Below are 20,681 nucleotides of genomic sequence, written 5' to 3'. Positions count from 1 at the left end.
TACAATGCCCATCACAATTTTAACATCACTGAATCTCTTCCAATCCTGCATGAGAAGTGAGGAAGAGGGAAAGAAAGAACAAGAAGAGGATGGAAAAGAGATATGTCATGTTCCAGTGAATCCTGTCTCCTTCTCAAGGTTTTGTGGATGGATACGGTTAAAAGACTTGATAGAAGCAAGAAGAAAGAGAAGGCAGAAGAGATGAGAAAAGCACAAGTGGAAAAATACTTGGAAGTATTTCTAGGAGGAACTTTATTGCCTTTACTATTTTTTTGTAAAAGTTACGGCTGAGATGTTTTCCTTAACTGAGAACTTATTAAATTTTAGGAGTTGTGTTGTCACACCAGACATCCTGTACTTGCTGGATCAAATACCGTTTTGCTGTTTTGAGCACAGCCAGATTGCGGCATACGTAAGAAGGGCTCCATTTTTCACATTATGAACTGAAATTGCTAAAGAAGTGAGTGCTGGAAACATATGCACCACAGTTTATTAGGAGGATGTGGGGAAATGATAAAATTATCATTTGGATAGGATCATAGTCATCAGTCCCAGTTTATCAGTCTTTTGGGGTAGGTGCTCTGAGCCTGAAGGATAGTGTTTTTCTTACCAGAAATCACCAATATGCCAACACTGCCATCGCCGTTACTCCTGTTCCTGCTGGTTCATATTATAAGCTCTGGAAAGGTAGGATAGAAAAACATCACAAAGACGCCAGGATGTAATTTATAAGTAATTTACCAAGAGTTCTGGGGAATCTAGTGCGCACCTTTGGGAATGCTAAAAAGATGTAAAATTAAACTTTCAGATTTTTCAAAACCAATTTAGTGTAAGCCTGACAGCTTCAGAGATTGAAATCTTTCTTAATGCACAGTGAAAGCAGCATGAAGCAGTATAAAAAAGGGGGATAAAGACAAAAACTCATTGCAGTGAAACACTTGGTTATGATTATGGGAAGTAATTCAGCCCAGCTTGGAGTCATAAACTTGCAATTCTTTTATGGGGTGTGAGCTGGACTTGGACCAGATGGAGAAAGTGGTAGTTTGTATTTCCCTTTGAAAACGCAGGCTGCGTGCTCTGCTCAACCAGCCTGCAAATGGTGCTCAGGCAAAACGGGCTTTTTGTTGTTGTGCATTGCATCACTTGTAGTCTCGAGCGTTTTCTTTTTAAAGCAAAGACCACTTTTACATATTTATTTGCGTGTTACTCCGAAATATTTTCCAAGTTCGCTGTTTATATGAAATACAGTTGCAGTTAAGATCAGTCTGGTATTGTGAGGCTTGTAAACATGTCCCAGCAGCACTGACAATGATAGAAAATGTTTAATTTTGCCAACATCAGTCTGTAGAATCGAGAAGAGAAATTTAGAAAAATTCCAATTTAGGGAAATTTTTAGGGAGAACAAGGCAGAGAAACATGATCCATACAGAAATGCAAACGTGATTCATGCTTGACCCTTCTAAGGGTGGATCTGAACTTTACTTCTTTGAGTAATGGCAAATATAGAGGGAATTTTGAACGAGCAAATTCTTAGCAATGAGGAAAAGGAAATACTTGATTTTGCTGATTTGCAGTCTGAAGCCAGTTGAAGCGTTAATTGTCGCTAGGGGGATACATATTCATTTTAGCCTTCCTGTTTGGTGCTAAAAAAGCTCTTAAATTTGAAGGAGGAAAGTGTTTGTTTTCTCCATTTTCACACCAGAATAAAACCAGATAGGACTAACTGGTCACTGTTGCTTGCCCCACACTCTGCTGCTCATTTGTACATCAGGTTAAATCTCCTATTAAAAAGGCAAGTGAGGAAATGGTTCAAAATGGCAGCATTTGAAGTATTTTCACCACAGCACAGAATTTACACCTCTGTGAGATGGATGAATCAGTTTGTGTTTCAAAACTCTGACAGCTGGGTCAGACACCCTGTGATCACTGTGATGGCATCTTCCAAATTTCCTATCTGGAGACCAAATCTGAACACTCAACCCCCAATTCTGCCTTGTAGAACAAATCTTCACATCGCATCCAGAGAAAGGAAGATTTTTTCTTATATTTGTGCCTGAAGAGTCCTGTTAAATCACTGACGGGAGGTACAAAAGGTGCTTTTATCCTGAGAGGTGGAGAACTGAAAAGCAAGAAGCATCGAGAAGAGGGAGCCCGACGACAGATGGGGCTTTTTGGGGTTGGATTGGAGATGACTCCTGCCACGAGACTCTTCTCCTTACATGGCCTTATGAATTAGTGAAAAATATAGCAGAAGGAGGTTTATCTTTTCTACTTCGTGTGCTCCAGCCTTCCTTTTAAAAAAACCCAACAGGTGACTTAGGGGGATGGAGGGCTGGGATGAGCAGGGGAGGACATTGCTGGGTGGGCTGGGCACACAGACAGCTGATGGGATAAAGGCAAGAATTGGTGTAAGGGAGATTTCCAGGAGATGTGGGTCTCTTTTTTTTTTGGCTCTAGAGCCTTTTTAGGCTCCTTTTTGGACTTGACGCTAGGCCATCAAAATAAAACTGTCAGAGGAACAGCTGACTTGGGGCAAGAGGGTGCTGGGGCTGGAGGCAGGTTGGTGAATTGTCAGTGCAGAGGCTGCTCCAAGGCCATGAAATGGCTCAGGTCCGTCCAGCTCAGCAGATACAGCGGGACTAGGGAAGCTTTTCACACACATGCACAAGTGTTTGTTTGCTTCTTCCTCCCAAATAATTTTATTAAGCTGTCCAGTGCTTGGTACCTCTCAGAGCAAGCCTGCATATAGCTTTTGGAAGGGGATGGTGTTATCCTTATGCAGCTCTAGAAACATAATATGCTATAACTAATTTGGGAGACTTTAAAGTAATCTGACAAGAGTCCATTTCACGGTTGTTTGGAAGGGATTTGTGTTTCAATCTCCAGAACATAGATGGCCCCGAAGGAGCTCTTTGAAGCTCAGCTTTTTATTATTAGTTTTATAAGATCCTTCCACTGGAATCATTAAGAAGATGTAGTATCAGGTGTAAATGTGCTAGTATCTGTTAGACCATTAGCTGTGGGAGACAAAATGATTATATTGAAAACACTTAGTGCTTTTATTAACAAATCACTGTGAAAGTCAGTTTTTAAACAGTGTTGTTTCGATTTCTGGTAGCTCTGCGCAGACACAGTAGGGTCTTGCTGCTTTCCTTAATAAGGGGAAATGAGCCCTCCTGGTGCAATGGCCCTGCTTGAAAAGGTCATCTGCTATTATTTATCCTTGGCCTCTGTCAAAAAGGGGGCTGTTTCCGTCCTGAAGTAATACCAATTTTTATCTCATTAAAAAGGGATTTAAATTTTTTGCTTTCCGATGACATTAAGTCATTCTCAGGAGTCCGTTGGCCACTGAAGAATGAGGAATGCTTCTCTAAGGAGGGGAAACCTGAGGTCCAGATTGCATTGGTGGTGGAGGCAGCAATTCTTGTGTCTTTGGCCAAGTAAAGACTGGAAAGGGAACTGGATAACTGCCTTCAAATATGTCAAGGGCTGCTCCGGGGCAGAAGGAAACAATCTGTTCTCCATGTGCATGGTGAATAAGAAGCAGTAGGCTTAAACTGCAGCAAGTGAGATTTGGTTTTGCTGTTGGGGAGCTGTTTTTCAAATGGGAAGGACTGTGAAGGTTGTGGGTCTCATGGAAGTAGGTTGAGAGCTGGCTCCTGACACGTGCTTATGGGGAGAGCCACAGCTTGTCCCACTACAGCTACTGTCTCAGTTGCAGTGGCATTAGCATGGCAGAATAACGGGAAGGGACAGTGAAGATGAAGCTTGCAGAGGTAGATGTGGTGGTCACACAAGGCCAGATGGGGTGTGAAGAGCTTGACACTTCCTACAACTATGTTAAAACAAATGTTTAAGTAACACTGACACTTTCCCCTGTCAATCGCTCAACATTTCTTATTGCTCCATCTGCTTCTCCTCTGCGCTGCGTGAACAGTGAGCCTCAAGGGACGGGCTGGAGAAGGGGCTTTCTACGAGCACTGTGCTGACAGGCTGCTTTATGCCAAAGATTGTTATTTGTTGGAAAGCACTGGAATCTTCACTTGCAGAACTGAAACAGGGCCGCAAAGATGGGGATAAAAGAAAGTAGGAGAACAAGTCAGGAGGGGAAAGGCTGGGAATAGCCTTAAATGAATCATTGTTGTTCCTCACTTGGATCTCAGTGAGAGCCCTGTCTGGAAGGTAATTAAATATCTTGTTAATAATTTGATTATTTTGGTCACTGGGTGGAAGAACAAAGGTGCCCTCTGTATTGTCTTCTTCCGTGTTCTCCATAGTAGTAGCTCAGGATGGCAGAGGAACCTGCTGTCATCTCTGCATCTTTATTCGGGGTCCCGGAGGCCCTGGGACATCCTTGCATTGATGCTCTGGTGACAGCAATCTTTCTCAGAGACCACAGCTTGCAAGAAATCTGTGTTGATAAATGTCTTTTCTGCAGTATTCATGACTTTTTTCTTTTCTCATGACATTAAGTCCCAGGAGAAATCATGGGCACAGAGAAAAAGACATGCTTCTTTGGAGGGCAAAAAGGTGATATGACCTTTAATTCCTCCTAGGAATTAAAAAGATAAGACTTTCGTTACTCATGTAGGGTTTGATTTTTGAAAGATCTGAGCCTCAGGTTCCAGTGGTGTCCAGAGAAAAGGCTGGTGCTTTGTGACTTTAAAAAAAGCTTTTGATTTAACAGAACATTTACTGTAATCTCAGGAAGGTTGACTACGATACTTTGACCATGCCTTGGTTTGTGCTTGCACCCCTTTCCATCCGCTCAAGATCTAGCCCACGCTAGATCCTAAAATAAACAGCTCTAAATGTACAGACTCAGAGCCTAACATAATACACCCCGGCTGGTCGGGATGAGCAACAGTCCTGTGAATGTTTGTCTCATCGAAAAGACCACGAGGTGGATTTCAATTGTGTTACAAACAGCTGTCCCGGGTGCCTTTTGTTTTGCAGACAGCAAATTTGAATGGAGCAATCTATGCAGAGCATATAGATATACATAGCATGGGGAGGGCACGTGCTAGGGCAAGTCCAGCCCATCGCCCCGGCTAGGGTTTCCAGAAAGCATCAGCCTTCTTTTTATGAATTGGCAGAAGCTCGTTGCCATTAATCCATTAGTCATTAGTCGCGGAGGGCCAGGCGTTTCGGAGCTTGTCGATAGGCAGCTGGACTATGCTGTCGCTGCGAAGACCCAGCACACATGAATCAAAATAGTTGGGTGATGTCATGTCACGGTGCGAGTGTGCCCAGGACACTCGCTGCCAGGAATTGTCTGTCCAGGGGTGGTTTCCTTTTACAGCCTTTTTAAAGAGTCATCATGCCAAGCTGCACATGACGATTCCCTTCAAGAGGACTTGTGGCTCCTTTGCATAGTTAGTATTTTTTAAACGAGGGAGCTTATCAGGGGTTCCTGACCTTTTTCCGCATGAGCTGATCCGCTGGGAAACGTTGCTTTGGTCTCCGAGGCTTCTGACGGCTGACGGATAAGAGCTCTGCAGCTGCAAGCTGGGCAGACTTTGAACTTCTCTCCGTGTCCACAGATACTTGCAGGCAAGTTACTGTATGCTGGAATTAAGACTGGAAGCACCCAGCGTGCGAGGTTTGGCAGCCTGCTGTGGAGCTGCTCTTCACGAAGACCACAACCAAACACCTCAGAGCTGAACTGCCAGCGAGCTGGACTTACTTGCAGCCACACGGTCTTTCTGGAGCTTTATTTTCTTGCACCTGGGCAGTTGATGTAAGCAACACCTTTCCTTGCCCCTCGTGCTGCTTTTTTTCTTCAGTCCTGGGCATGACCGACAGCTGCTGCCGCGTGAGCGCATGTTGCAGCTCATGAAGCGTTTTGGTAGCTTTAGAGGGAGCAAGAAGAGAAAGGAGCAGTGCAAAAGCTCGGAGAGACGCCAGTCCGATCCTCGTGGCCTGTTCGGTAGGGACCTTCTGTGTTACCCATCCAAAAAGGAGGGACACTGGTCTTTGGGAGAGGGCAGTGAGTGGGGGATAACGAATAATCGAGTAACAGTGTTGTGCTTCCCAATTTCATTGACTGAACCGGGCAGTTGTTGTGTGGAGTGTTGTGTGTTCTGTGTTGGTTTGCACCAGAGATGAACATCAGCTGACACCTGTAACACACGTCAGATATAACCTTTAGGAAAAGGGTGCTGTTACGGGAAGGTTTACAGTAAACGCTATCGAATAGATTCAAAAGGGACTGTTGACTAATGTTGCTTTAATTGAAGAATGGTAACTAAATGCTAAGTTAGGGCTAACATCGTATATGGAAAGATGAATTTTAAGTAGAGAAAAATTGCATATCGATCAGGTAAGTAATGCATTTAAAAATATATCTTTCTGATACTGCAGTTGTCATTATAATTGTGGTTGAGTTGCAATTAAGGACCTTTCTCTGTTAATCAAAAGCTTTTCCTGGTCAGTGAGTGTTAACTCTCATCCAGTTGCTGAGCTGTGTGTGTCAGAGAGTCTGTGTATCATGTAAGGATCAGCTGGCCAAGAGACAAGGGTTATTCCAACAAGATCTGGACTTACTTCTCAAGAATAGTGAAGAAATGTAATGTTTAATCCATTTCCTATATGGACTAATGGTAGCTGTTTTACAACTCTGTGGTTCCCTGAAGACCACGAGTGCTGCTGAGAGATTCTGTCCTGTGACTAAGAGGTTTGAAAGTGGTCTTACACTGAATCAGCCGGATAAGGCACAGTTTAGAGAGGCTGACTCGTACAGCTGGTGGGCTAGGCTCTTTTTTACTCTCCATCAGTCAGGAGTCACTGCGTTAAATCCAGCAGAGTGATGAAGGTATGAGTAGTGTTGAACCATATGGATGGTGCGGAGAGGTACATACAGATAGATTGAGTGATGGAGACTTGCTATTGATGGGTGGGTGGTTACCTGGAAAGCTTGTTTTTCTATTATTTAAGGTTTTGCAATTTATTTAGTGGTCAGTTGTGTTGTTTTTAAGGTGTCTTTCTTGCAAATGCTTCTTCTTTTTTTCCTGTTTTGTACAGTTAAGTGTTTTTAAATCTAAGATACTGTGCCTTGTTCTGCATTCCCCTAAACCCATCTGAGGGTTTCTGCTGGAGTGGTAGTGTAAGGTCAAGGTGATGTGAATGAGATATGACCCAGGTCTTTGGAGTTTCACACTGTCAGCAAGATGCACAAAGACGGTAACAGAGTTTATGCAAGAAGAGGGGAAAATTTATATTATAGATTGCCCAGTGGGAAAATTTGTTCCAAATTTCTAATTAAAACCCCTAAATTCTCACCTAGGCAGAAACACGTGTGATTTATTGATTGAGTGATTAATGGCACTTTGAACCACGAATGCACTCTCTTCTTGAGGTTTCATCAAAGAGATGGGAATAGCCAACAGAAGGATTTGCTGCTGGAAGAACCACACATAGTGTTGCAAGTCTTCCTCGGCACCTAACTCTGAACCCCATCCCAACCTTCCTCCCCAGAGAAAATAATTTGTCTTCCACCAAGATTACTGGCTATATGAAGCGTAATGTTTGTGACAGAGTTATAAAATGCCAAAAATATTATTCTCATTCCCGTTAATCCACCTCTGTAGCCCTCGCCGGTGGCGCACAGCGATCATTAAGCAGAGTTTTCTGCCCAGTATTTACTCTACAGACTTTGCAGATGCCATTCTTGTAAGAGTGTGGCCTGCTCAGCTCCCTGCATCGCATTTTCATCGTCAACAGAGAGCTACCAAGTCACAAGAGTGAGAAAAAGCAAACAGGATGTGTCTGTGTTACTACCTTCCTCGGATGTGCTCCGGGGATTGCCTCTGCCATCCCAGTGGAGTCTGGATTCCTTCTGGGAAACAGGTCAACACTTGCAAATGCTGCTGCTCCCCCCCCTCCCCCGAAATGGCCTTTACCATTTGCAGGGAAATGTCAAAACAAAAGCTTTGCATTATTTGCTGGATTTAATCTGTATCTTGTAGCTCTTACGCCTTACTAAACACTTTCTGAGCAGCTCTCAAGGGAACCGCCGGCGCTCAGCAGGTTCTATGATCAGTATTAGTGGCGTGCAGGAGTGTTGGTAGCAACCAGGCTTGGTGGCTTATCAGGTTTGGTCACGCACTGGTGCATCCTCTTTAGTTGCTGTCTGTCATCAGGGGTGAAAAATGAATGAGGACAATCCAACATGAGCTTTCCCACCCCCTTCTCCCGGGGTGGCTGTGCTGCCATGGTGACCTCCCTATTGCTGAATGTGCTTGGATTGTATTCAGAAAGGGGTGGAAAAGGAAAGAAGAGGGGAAAAAATCCCCTGATGCCTTGCAAAGGGGTGCACTGTCACCTGGACTGGTTGAATCTGGAATTTCTGTTTTTTCTTGGCCATCTCTGTAAGTCTTTTTAAGGAAGAATCCTCTTGCTTTTGTAAATAGGATTGGGCCAGTGCAGCTTTTCATCTTTCCAGGGGAGATACCATCAGGCTACTGCAACTAAAGTTATCAAGAAGTACTTTCTTTTGTGTATTAGTTGAGCTAAACCCCATCCTTCCTTTCACCGATGAAGAGGTTCGCATCCTGGTAGAGAAGTGCAGAGTGGCATTGCCAAGGATGGGCATAGCTGTAGCTCCCTGGTTTTGGAGCCTTACAGTCCTTTTATGTCAAGTGAACAGCAAGAGGAGACCTTAGTAAGGCCAAACAGAAGGAGAGAGCACACAGAGAGGGGAAGAAGAAAAGTGTGAACAAGCACCAGGAGCAAATGAGAGCAGGGAGGGCTGCGGGGCAGAGGCAGAGAGCCCGCAGCTTTGCTCCGGGAGAGGAGCAGCCAACAGAGGGACCCCAAAGCTTCAGCTATCCACCAAACAGCAGGGACGCTGATTTATGCAACGTGATTTTGGCAGGGTTGAGGACTGGGATTATCCAAAATTTCTCCAATATCTGGATCACCACTGCGGAGTTTCCTCCTTCTGCTTGCAGTTGGTGCTTGCCCATGAGGGCTGCTGGCAGCTTCTCTGCCTGCTGGGTCCTGCTGCGGCCCGGTGTCTTGTAAACGGATAGCCTCTGTGGCATTTCTGAAGGAGACAACATTTTGGCCCCAGCGAGGGTAATTGCTCTGCCCTTTAAAGGACACCATCCATTCTGTGAAGGATTGAATGACACATGCAGAAGGTATAAAGTTAAAAGCATTTCTTCGCCACCCGAGCCATGAGCGCCCAGCGAAGGAGCCACTCTGCAGCACACGTGGCTTCCATGACCCCCGGCACTGCCTTGTGCCCAAGCATTTAGCCTTGAACCGCTCATTTTGGAGGCTTTTAGCCGCATGGAAATGCCCAGGAGCTTCTCCTTGCCCACACTGCCCCTCTTGGGATTTGTTGCTGTGGGTTTTAATCAGCAGTGGCCAAAGCGGAGCCCCAACAAGCTGAGTCCAAGGGGCTCCAAGCAAACCTCAGTGCTGCCCCTCAGCCCCTGACCTGTCCCCCTTCAATAACACTCTCGAGAACAATTTACCTACCAGCTGTTATAATTAGCTGCAAATTAGGACTACATTAGCAGTAAACCTGCTGAATGACTCAGACCCCAATTCATACACGTGCAAACATGCTTTGCCCCCCGATGTACGTGAATCAGGCGGTGCTCGTGCACAGGGCAAGGGCTTGTCGCCGGGTTGTTCCGTAACTTGCTGTACCTAGACTGGTGGCACTGAGTGCACGTGTTTTATCTCATGTCCCTGCTAACTGCCATGGGATGGAGGGCTGCTGAGGCGCTAGAGCAGATCTGGGAGGTGCCGTATTTTAGAGTATCTTTAAATAATCAACCCAAGGGGAAATGTCTTCCCCTCTCAGTGAAAAGGGCTTCTTCCACAGCTTGCCATTATCCTTCCCAGACCGCTGGAGCTGGGAGTAAGTGTGGATTGTGTGTCAAGCAGAGAAATGATACTCTTCCTTCCCGATAGCAGAGATGTGGTGGCTCCATCAGTAATCACCACGATGAGTTAAAGTGCCATGGGATGTGACCAGCTCAGACAGCAGTCCACAGGCAGGGACTTACACCAAACCGAAGAGCAGGTGGTTCACAACCTCTCCAAGTACAAATGGAAATCCAGGGCATACTTCAGCCTGGCTCACACCATTGTTTATCACCACAAGCAGGGTTGCGGATAGTTGCACTGAGAAGGAGGGACAGAAAATGTGTGGGAGGACAGAATCATAGAATCATAGAATGGTTCGGGTTGGAAGGGACCTTAAAGATCATCTATTTCCAACCCCCTGCCATGGGCAGGGACACCTCCCACTAAACCAGGCTGCTCAAAGCCCCGTCCAGCCTGGCCTCGAACACTTCCAGGTACGGCGCATTGACAACTTCCCTGGGCAACCTGTTCCAGTATCTCACCACCCTCACAATAAAGAATTTCTTCCTAATATCTAATCTAAATCTCCCCTCCTTCAGTTTAAAAGCGTTACCCCTCGTCCTATCATTACAGTCCCTGATAAAGAGTCCCTCCCCATCCTTCCTGTAGCCCCCTTTAGGTACTGGAAGGGACTGTAAGGTCTCCAGCCTTCTCTTCTCCAGGCTGAACAACCCCAACTCTCTCAGCCTGTCTTCATAGCACAGGTGCTCCAGCCCTCGGATCATCTTCATGGCCCTCTGCTGGACCCGTGGCTGCAAAAGGAGACAGGACTTGATCTCCTGCTCCTCAAGCCTGGGGAGCTGCAGCTCATCTGGTGCTTCGCCCCAAAGTGGGTAACGCTGCTTGTGGGAGGACCAGAGCTATTTATTTTTTTTCATTCTGGTGGGATGTTTCTGTTACGAGGCAGTGGGGGAGAAACCATGGTGAACATTTCTGGAGAAAAAAAATGAAAGTGAGGAAGTCGCTGCATATTCCAGCAGCTGCCATAAACCAACGGAAAGATTAAAATCCTGTTGCTTCTGAAAAGCAGCTTAAAACCACCAGCATCAGAGAGTGGGCATGAGAAACTGAGACCGCTTTGGTTTGTTAATGATTTTCTCTACTGGTTTTCATGCTCTGGTGAGCTGACAGTGATTTTAGAAAATGTGCAGCCCTGGCTGATCAGTACCGATTAATCTTGTACTACAGAGAGCTCTGAGACCTGAAAGCTGTGAAATTTCTATGGGTGGTTGTGAGGAAGAAGAAAACCAGTGATGAGCCTGATGAAATGTTTGAGACTTTATTTTGCTATTTTCTGCTTCCTTATAGTCTCTGCTCCCTGCTGCTGTTTTCTGGCACATCCCAGCTTTGCACACAGCTTTGAAGCATTCTGAATGGGGGGAAAAGGATGGTGACGGTGAAACAATAAAATCGGCGAGGTATTTTCAAGCAGGTACCGGTAAATTCAGATAGTAATAAACCCCAGAAAACCTCCAGTGATGTGGTGGAAATTGAAATGGAGGTACATTGAGCAGAGTGTTTTGCCCCAGACTCTTCCTTCGCTCCCTCGCTGGTGCAGAGCCCAGCAGCATCCTTCCTCTGCAGCCCTCTGGGGGCTTAAAGAAGATGTAGACTCTTTGCTCTTGCGGTGAGTTGTCCGAGAATGCAAATTCTCCAAATAATTGCTTTTCAAAGAAAGTTATTTTTGTCTGAAGGGCAGGTTATACACATAAAAATACAGTGCGTTCTCTTGAGGCACAAATTTACAGATCGGTGCTGCAAACGAATCTGCCCACCGATGCTTCTTCCTGGTCCTGCTCCAGGCAGCTCCATGCATCTCCTCGCAAAGTTTGATTAAAAATACCCGTATTACTATAAATGACTGAATTACTCAGCATTGACGTGCTGTTGTCAACAACGTGGTGGGTGAGACCAACAGGGCCAGTCTCCCTTTTGGAACGCTATTTTACAAACTGTACAGGTTTGGGGCAGGGAGAGCTCCCATCTGGGAGGAGTCCATGTGGTTACGGTCCTTGCTGGTGTTTGGGTGCAGGTATTCATCCCCCAGGCCCAGCAGCATCATAGGCGCTTCATTTTTTCACCATCTTAAGGTTACTTTAATTCTGCTGCTATTCAAATAGTGTCATTTGGAACAGTAGGACGCATTCCTGAGAGACAGAGAGAAAACAAAAGCAAATCTTGGGATTGATTCTAGGCAGAGCTGTGAAATGCAAATATGAGGAGGGGCTCATTGAGGTAGAAAAGGAGAAACTGAGGCAGGAAGAAGCTGGGCACTGACTGCCAGCAAAAGCAGACACTGCCTGTTTCTGAAAGCAGACAATGCGTATGGATTTATCAGGATTTCCTTTTTTCCGTCCTTCACTTCTGTTACCTTCAGGTACCAGGTCACTTCTGATGTGTAAATAAAGCTGGAAAACCATCTCAGTTACCTTCTGATATAATATATTACTATCATCTGATTCATTTTTGAGGTGAAAAGAAAATAACGTAGATAAGACTTCCATATATGACATCTCAGCTTAAAGAATGCAGCTTGGAGTATCTTCATGCTGTATGCTGGAGGCTTACAACCTACGTGCCAAAAATCACTGGAATTACTGATTTCCATGTATGATCACAACTGCGCTCTCAGCCTTATTGCACCAGGGTTTCTTCCTCCTTTCACTTGTACTTCTCAAGGGCTCTGACATTCAGAAGAGTGTCTGTGTAAGTAATTGTTGTCCTAGTCTGACTTTCTGCTTGATTTGAATGTGCTAAGCTAGACCGCAATTTATTTATATTTGCATGCATCTATATTACAAATGCTGCTGCCAGGCTTTAAAAGCAAATTTCAAGCCCAGAACTGTTTTCACAGCCTAAAATTCCACTCGACAGTAGCATTTAGGTAGGTGTGTACTTTTGTTTAATTAGAAATCAATGTTTTGGACTATTGACTCCTTGCTCAAAGTTTCAGTGAATTGCCCAAGGGTGCAATTTCAAAGATGTTGTTAAGGCAGTTTGTTTGTCAGGTTTATTGGATCAGCAAATCCCAGGAATTACCAGGATTCAGCTGTTTTCTACTTTCACCTTTATTCTTGTCCAACCTAAAAGCAATTCAAGGACTTAAAAGTGCTCAGAGCGGTGGGGTTTTAACACCTCAACATTGTTTTAGCCATTTTATTGTCATTACAGGGCCGTACTGAAATGCGAAGGCTTAGGTCTCGAGAGATGCAGGGCTGCTCTCTGAGATATCACTGTGTGGCTGGCAGGCTTGGCTTAGAGGCTAGAATTCTCCATGCCGGAAAGGTCACGCAGCCTTACTGGGCTTTAGGACAGAGCCCAGTACCTCATCGCCCACTTGCACTAAAGAGTTCCCCATCCTGTCCTTTTTCTGCTCCTCCTTTGATAAAGTTGGGGCGATTTAACTGGAGGAGGGATGATAGGATTAGCTGACATTAATTAAGAGCATCCTGTTGTTTCTTCAGAGATTTTTCCAGGCATTGGAAAACAGCTGCTTCCCAGTGCTGTGTTCTCCATGGGGTAACAAGGACCCTTTTGACACGCTCGGAGCTACAGTCACTGGATTGTTTAACAGATCCTGCCCATCTGGCCCCATGGTTTTATTTCAGTCAGTTCAAGAATTACGACAGCATACGCAGGATTCTTGTGACAGTCCTGCCTTTCCTGGCAGGCGATGCTCCTGGAGAGGAACAGATGATTTGTGATATCTCCGCTGCTTGTACACAGTATAATTAGAGATAATAAATAAGAATAGGGCAAGAAATCAATGTAAGAAATATAGAGGAGGGAGAAATGAGATGGAAAATCAACCAGAGACATGAATGAGATGAAGCGTTTGCAATGGAGACGTTCTTGTGGCAACAAATGTTGGGTGGCTGTTCAGAGGTGACGATTGTAGCAGCCGCCTCGAGAGAAGGACTGAGTTGAATGGATGAGAGGCTGGAATAATGTTGACATTTCCTGAGGGACATACTTGAACTTAGGGATGGTCAACACCCAGGGATCAGTATGGGGACTGATGATGTTCGTTAGTGACGTGGATGGTGGGCGAGATGAGCCCCTGCAGCAGTACACACTTAGCACTGATGACTGACTCTCAGTGAGAAGGACTTGGGGGTTGTGGTGGATATCATCTGGAAAATGATACAAAAATGTGCTGTCGTTGCCAATAGGGTGAACCACATACGGGGTACATTGGAAGGAATGGAGCAATCCAGTCAAGGGAGGTTGTTATCCCCCTCTACCTGGGGCTGGTGGGGCTGTGCCTGGAATAGGGTGTCCTCTTTCTGGTCCTCCCATCAGGAAAATGCTGGGGAACTGGAGAGGGTTTCCCCAAAGGACTGCCAAGATGCTTTGAGACCTAGAGCAGATGTTTTGGGATCTGTGAGGAGAGGTTGAGGAAACTGGTTTGGATTTTTGTCCAGCAGGGAGAAGGCTAAGGGGCAATTTCATAGCAGCCTGCAACTACCTGAAGGACAGTTTCAAAGGTGATAGAGACAAACTCTTCTTGGTAGGGGCAGATGGTAAAAGAAGGAGTAAAAGATAAGAGGTTTTGCCAATAAGGGTCAGGCTGGATGTTAGCAAAAACTCCCTCAAGAGGGTGGTGCAGCACTTGGCACAGGCGACTTAGAGAGGCTGTGCCTCTTCATCCTTGGAGGTTTTCAGGACTCAGCTAGCCAAAGCCACGGCTGACCTGGCCTTAGTTGATACCAGACCTACTTTGAGTGTGAGATTTGAGAAGAGGCCTCCAGACGTCCTTTCCAACCAACATTTCTGTGATGCTCAGCTGTTCAGTTGCAAGGAAAGCTGAAGCTGCAATATCCTGATTGTGCATCTTTTCCCACCCAGTTCTCATCGCTGGCATACAACTGTTCTGATTTTCAAGAACGGAGTGACTTCTCAGGTAGAGGCAGCTGGAGCTGCTTGTACAGCTGATTTGTATCAGTGGACCAGTCGAAGGAGACCACTGCAAAGCCCAGGACGAACACCAAAGTATTTATTGGGCCAACAAAGGCAGCGAGATGTGTGTTTCATACAAAAGGCACCCAGGCTGCCTTCTGGCTATTTCATATACATGAAGCGTGACCTTGAGAGTCCCGGGCAGTTATTACAGCAGCCCTGAGCTGAGCGGTGTCGGGGCACCCCCGGCCGCTGCCCCACTTTGGGTAGTGTTCATTTACCAGCCGGAGGAATTGCAGTGGGACTGGGTTTGTATCAGCTATCTGTCACTATAGCAACTCTTCACTTAACCAGTCCCTGCACTAAAAATAGATCACCTTGATCTCAAGGAAAGAAAACCAAAGGAAATCAAAAGGGGCAATGACAGCAAGAGCTGTAGAGTCAGCTATTCACTGAAGGCTGGAGCATTTGAAACCTCTTATAAATAATCTATCATGTAAAACAAATATTTGAGGGGAATTTATTTAATCCAGAAACGTACCATGTCAGTGGGTTTGAAGCTTTAGCAAAGGGCATGCATTACTTTTTTTCAGAGGGATGTGTTTGCAGTCATCACCCAGCACAAAGGGGATGCTGAAAACCATGTGGGATGTTGCTTAGATTGGTTAAGACGTGTCAGGGATCTTATCTTCCGAGTAAGCAGATCTGCAGCTCTGTCATTAGACCTGATAGCCCTCGATGCTCTTGTATGTAAATTACCAAAATCCCTGCTCATTAATGAATTTGTTATTGGTATCTGCAGAAATCTGTGAGGGACCCAAGCCTGAAAAAAAAGCTGAATGCTGTTAGCGATGTTGCCGCTATCTCACGTTGAAGTTAATGGGAGCTGAGTGTCTTGGCACCTGATAGGGACAGGGTCCTCTGTAGGGGATGTGCAAATGATACTTGATCTTATTTTTCCTCCAAACCCAGCTATTGCTTACATCTGAAGGGAACGGAATAAATCCTTGTGAAGGTAGGGCAGTAGGTGTGAAGGCAAAATAGCAACAAGATGAAAAACTTGTTAAAGAGCTACAGAATTAACTGACAACGCCTTTGATGCAAAAAGAACCAAATTTGCACAAAGATAGCTCATATATCACAGGCAGCATGTGTGATGCTTAGGAAAGGGTTAAATTAGCTTCCCGAGTGGCTGGAATTAGCATCGTGTTTTCAGCATTATCAGTCAGCAAGAGTTTGCTCTTGATAAAAGGCCAGATTATTTTAATGACCTTTTTGGGCTGACAGTTTGCAGACAGAGCTGATATTGAAATGTGTAGGCACTTAACTGCCCCTGCCCTGTATATTCTAATTCTTATTTTTATTTAGTATTATGAATTGTATTTTTGACGTTTAGTACATCTTCCTAAAACTCAGATAAACAGGTTTCGGTGGTGACATGCACTGTGCAGAGGGGGAGTGGTGGGAGACAGTGCTGACCCCCAACTCCCACCATTGTTTTCAAGCTTGAAGCACGTTACTACAAGGAAAAATGTTAAAGTAGAATTAGTTCTTATTACGTTTTTTTACCTCACTTGAGATCCACTGCTTTTGTGCCATCCAGGGATCTGACCCATATTCTTCACCTCTTCACTGGGTGCTCTTTTTAATCAGCTTTGGAGCTATGAAGGAACTGGAATGCAAAGTAATTAGAAATCCTAAGTGTATTCCCAAACAGGAGGCATGGAGATGTGAAAATAGAAATGTAGGGTTTTTAAACCTTCATGTCAGATACTTTCTTAAATGGAAGAAAATGACTCATTGAAAAGGTCCAGTGATGCAAAGCCCATAAGCCTACCCTGGACATGAATCTGGCCCACTGTGACTGTTGCCTGGGGAGTGAGGACTTCATCAACGCGCGTGTTTGGATGAATGTCCCTAATACACAGACATTAATGAGAAGGAGATGAGAGAAAATGAACTGTGGTCACTGCACATGCTCATTCAAAGACTTGTGCATTCATAGTCGGCCAAGTCTCCTGGAAATGTTAGTTGCCATTACTGGAGGTGATAGTGCTATATACACCAAAAGGCAAAAATTCCCCCAAATTGCAGGAGTTATGGCCAGCAAATGCCCTTTTTAGTGCTTTTACTCCCAGCTTCAACCTGGCATGGATTTGGCAGATTTGCTCCCAGCTTCATCAGATTTGGCACGGATACGACATTTGCTGTTGGAATGAGCAGAGTTCCCACGACTGGTATTCTCCCCATACGATATTTTCATGACAGTAAACTGGGTTTTTTCCTCAGTTAGCTGGCAAGGCGGTTAGAAGTGCTGCTTCCATCTCTATAGAGACTGCTGCTTCCACTGAGCTACAATGAAAATCTCCTTCTTACCCCAGAGCGGGTGACAACTCTCTATTGCTGTCAGATTTGGGTTTATTTTCTTCCTTCCTAAAAGGATAACAGGGTTTTCTTTTCTGTCAGCCAGGTCCTTCTTTAAAACTTTATGGAGATCCTTCCTGGCAGCGGTAATAGGAAAACTGGAGTCTATTTGAACTTAAAACTGAAGGGCTGTAAAACAAGGCTCTTATTGTAAATCATTACAGATCTTTCCCAAAATAAACACCAGTCTAACACAGAGCACAAAACGAAGAAGCAAGTTCCCTACAAGAAATCCCAACAGCGTAAACTAACCTTGAGATGCAGGAGACTAATAGAGAAAAACTGTAATACTCAAGATTGACAAAACTAATCCCAACTGAGGAGACTCGTAGAGAAACGATTATGTTATGGGAGTGAGCCACCGGCTGAAATGAAAGCCTACTACAAAAAACATGAGTGAGCAGCACTCTTTAAAATTTAATTACAAAACTGTCTGGGAGATCGAGAGATGCTGCTTCTGTTGGAGGGAGCTGGTGGCTGGTCAGGACCTGGAACGATACACTTGGTGCTTGCTCTCAGCTGAAAATTAGAGCTGTGAGGCTACACACATGGAGGAAAAGCCAGTTTAAACTTGAGAAGAATTAGACTGAAGAAATCATAGTAGCGGAGGTTTTTTCTCTGTGCAGGGATGGGTAATAGCGTGAGTCTCATCGCAGCTGAACAGCTGCCAAGGCAGGTTCACAGCACTGCCCCACCTCTCGGTGACCACGTAGACGTGAGAGTGCCTCTACGGCAGTCCCTGCTCTGCAAAATAACCCTACAGAAGGCAACTTTAAATTAGCTAATAACTAATTTAAAGGAGAATAGTAGCTTCCTAATTGCCCTGTAATGGAGTTCGTAATTTTCCTTGCTTCCCAGGCGAGTTTTGCAGCGGTGCTGACACGGCTTATCCAAGTGTTGTGTTTAAAGGTGAATTGGATAAACCTTCTCTCCATCTCAGGCAGTGCAATTCCAGCTTGCTGTTTCCTCCCCACCTTCTTTCCTGACAGGACTCAGGAATCCACCGTGTTTGATCCTCTCATGGGTGTTGCAACATCTCATAACCATAAACAGGCCACGTAGGTTTGGACTTGACTCTTCACGCTTCTGAAAACAGCAGCCCGAGCCCCCCTGTTCTAGATTCCAAAATCAACACAAAAAGGAGAATTTGACCTCAAAAGGCATTAAATACTCAGCAACAGTTGGTGCTTCTGAATATCAAATTTAATGCCTGATGTCTTTTTACATCTTGTTTTAAGGGTCACAGACCCTTGACTTTTTGGACTTGAGCACCAGCACACGCTCAGGTGGCTGAGAGGTTTTTGTTAATAGCGTGGGTAACTCCTGTCATTGTATCATTTGCTCAGTTGTAGATCTTGGAGTATCTTTAAAAGATTGACACCATTAGTATCATTTTATAAATGGTAAGTTTAGGATATAGAAAATTAAGTGTTTTATCATAATCATAGTGTGGATGGCACTAGAATAAAGGCACGTTCTGCTCAGGTGCAAGGTTACATTACTGTTTTTACAGCTTTGAAATTCTTTTCTAGTTAGCACACAACAACAAATGTACCAGGTCAGGCCAATTATCCATCCACATCAGACTCCTTTTGTGCCATCAGCCAGTAACACAGGTACAGGGAGGAGTATAAGAACAGGACAAGAATGTGACGATGTTTCCCATTACGCTCTCCCAGCCTCATGTCCTGAGCTAAAGCTAGTGTTTGGTAGACCTTGACTAGTTTTTCTTCCATGATCTCATCCAATTGCCTTTCACAATGGAACCTCTAGCGCCTACAATAGCACCTGTTCTGCTGTTTAAGAACGTAATATATCAGAAGTATTTCCTTGTATTTGTTCTGAGCCTCCCACCTGCTGCATTCATCTGATTCTCTCTTCCCTGTTTCCCATCTCCATCCCACGCCTGATTTTACAGACCTCTGTCATATCCTTTCCCTGCAGTCATCTTTTCCTAAACCAAAAAATTACTCCGTTCCTTTGATCAACCTTGTCAGCCTTTTCTGCATCTTTTCTAGTTTTATTGAGTCCTCTTTGAGGTTGGTCAGTAGAAACCCATGGTCACCTATTGCAGTGTGTCGCCTGGACTCAGTCTGCACCTCCGCATTATGAAGCTGCCTTTCAGCACAGCCCATAAGTGACCAGTTAGACAGGACAATGCAACCACTGATGCCACTCTGGGGCCTGACCAGTATAGCTCACTCCAAGACCAGGCTACTTTTATTCTGCAACCCATCCATTTACCTGTGTAGACTGTCCACTCATAGCCAGACCCCTCTGGCATGTAACCAGAAGACTTCTCTTGGCCACCCAAGTGGCTGCTTACCTGAAAAGAAGCGTGCTTTGCCTTGGTGGTGGAGTTTTCTCCTACACTGATTACAAGGAATGGCTACATTGGCAAGGTGGGACATGTGTGTAAGGTGCAGAGCATTTCTTTGCCCACTGATAAGGTTAGGTAGGTAGCTTTGTAAGAGCTGTAATAAGGATAGTCCAGTTCACTGTCTAACAGATGGGAAAATGATAAACCTGAAGAATATTATGATGTGATTTATCTATCTGGAAGATTTAACTCAATAGCTGGAATTTTTTTTTGCTAAGAAAGGGCAGAGATCAAACTCTGAAGACGAATTCAACTGTGCACACAAGAGCCTATAGTAAAATAATTCTCTGAAAAGTGGAGTTGCACATTTATTATTTCCTTGGCTTGTGTCTAACTATCTAATCAGTCTTTGTACATGTCAGCAGCACATCCATAATAAGAAAGTGCTGTGGGGATTGTGTGAACTGGAATTAGAGATGCGATAATCAGCCAAACCGTTGGAGACAATGTAAAGGCTGCATGGCATTTGCATTCCTCTAGCTGAGGAAAAAAACCTTATATGTGCAAATGAGCTGTTGGGTTGGGTTTTTTTTCTCCTTCCTGGTATGTTATAACCATGGGCAAATTACTCTCAGAGCAGCACTTCCCTGACAGCATGCCAGTTCACTCTGGGGTGCCTCCATGCCTGATTAGACCTGTTCCAGTATGGTGGTGACAGCCGTACTATATTCATTTATTAAGTGAGGTGATGTGGCAAATACAGGCATATAGATGCATATATGCTATGGAGAAAATCGCTGATGTATGGTAGGCCCCCATAGTCTCCAGACAGAACAAAGGACAGTTTTATGATAAAGGGACCATAATTGAGATAGACAACCTATTTTCCCACCTGCACAATTCTGATAATATTGATCCATCTCATCAAGATGTTGTGAAAGTAACTAGTAACTACAAAGGGAGCCTCACTTTGTGATCCTCATACTGCCTCAATGTTCTAAATTGGTATCGATTCCTTAAGTAAGCAATCTGCCTGTCGCCTGGTTATTCTTCTGGCCAGCCTCACGGTTTTCTGTCTAAATCCTCCTTGACTCTTATCTTCCCATATTCTGATTAGCATCGCAGTTATCAAGGTATAAGGAGAGACTGAAAGCAA

The 20,681-nt window shown here is 44.7% G+C and overlaps 1 protein-coding gene across 6 annotated transcripts in view; it reads left to right on the top strand.

Annotated features, from left to right (window-relative positions):
- PRKAG2 (protein kinase AMP-activated non-catalytic subunit gamma 2) overlaps positions 1–20,681 on the top strand; it is a 237,341-nt gene that overhangs the window by 109,580 nt on the left and 107,080 nt on the right. The window contains exon 1 of one of the 6 annotated variants that reach the window (XM_063324371.1): positions 5,367–5,740. The exons of 4 other annotated variants lie outside the window; for them this stretch is intronic. Coding sequence is in view for 1 of the 2 variants with exons in the window: in XM_063324368.1 (XP_063180438.1) it covers positions 5,824–5,929 (106 nt within the window). In the remaining variant the exon portion in view is untranslated. Of the gene's footprint in view, positions 1–5,366; positions 5,741–5,770; positions 5,930–20,681 lie in introns of those variants that run through there. One more of the 6 variants, XM_063324368.1, reaches the window with a different exon arrangement.

This window comes from Chroicocephalus ridibundus, chromosome 2, assembly GCF_963924245.1.
Source record: "Chroicocephalus ridibundus chromosome 2, bChrRid1.1, whole genome shotgun sequence".
Lineage (NCBI taxonomy): Eukaryota > Metazoa > Chordata > Aves > Charadriiformes > Laridae > Chroicocephalus > Chroicocephalus ridibundus.
Note: the sequence above shows the minus strand (reverse complement) of the source record. Positions and strands in the feature narration are given on the sequence as shown.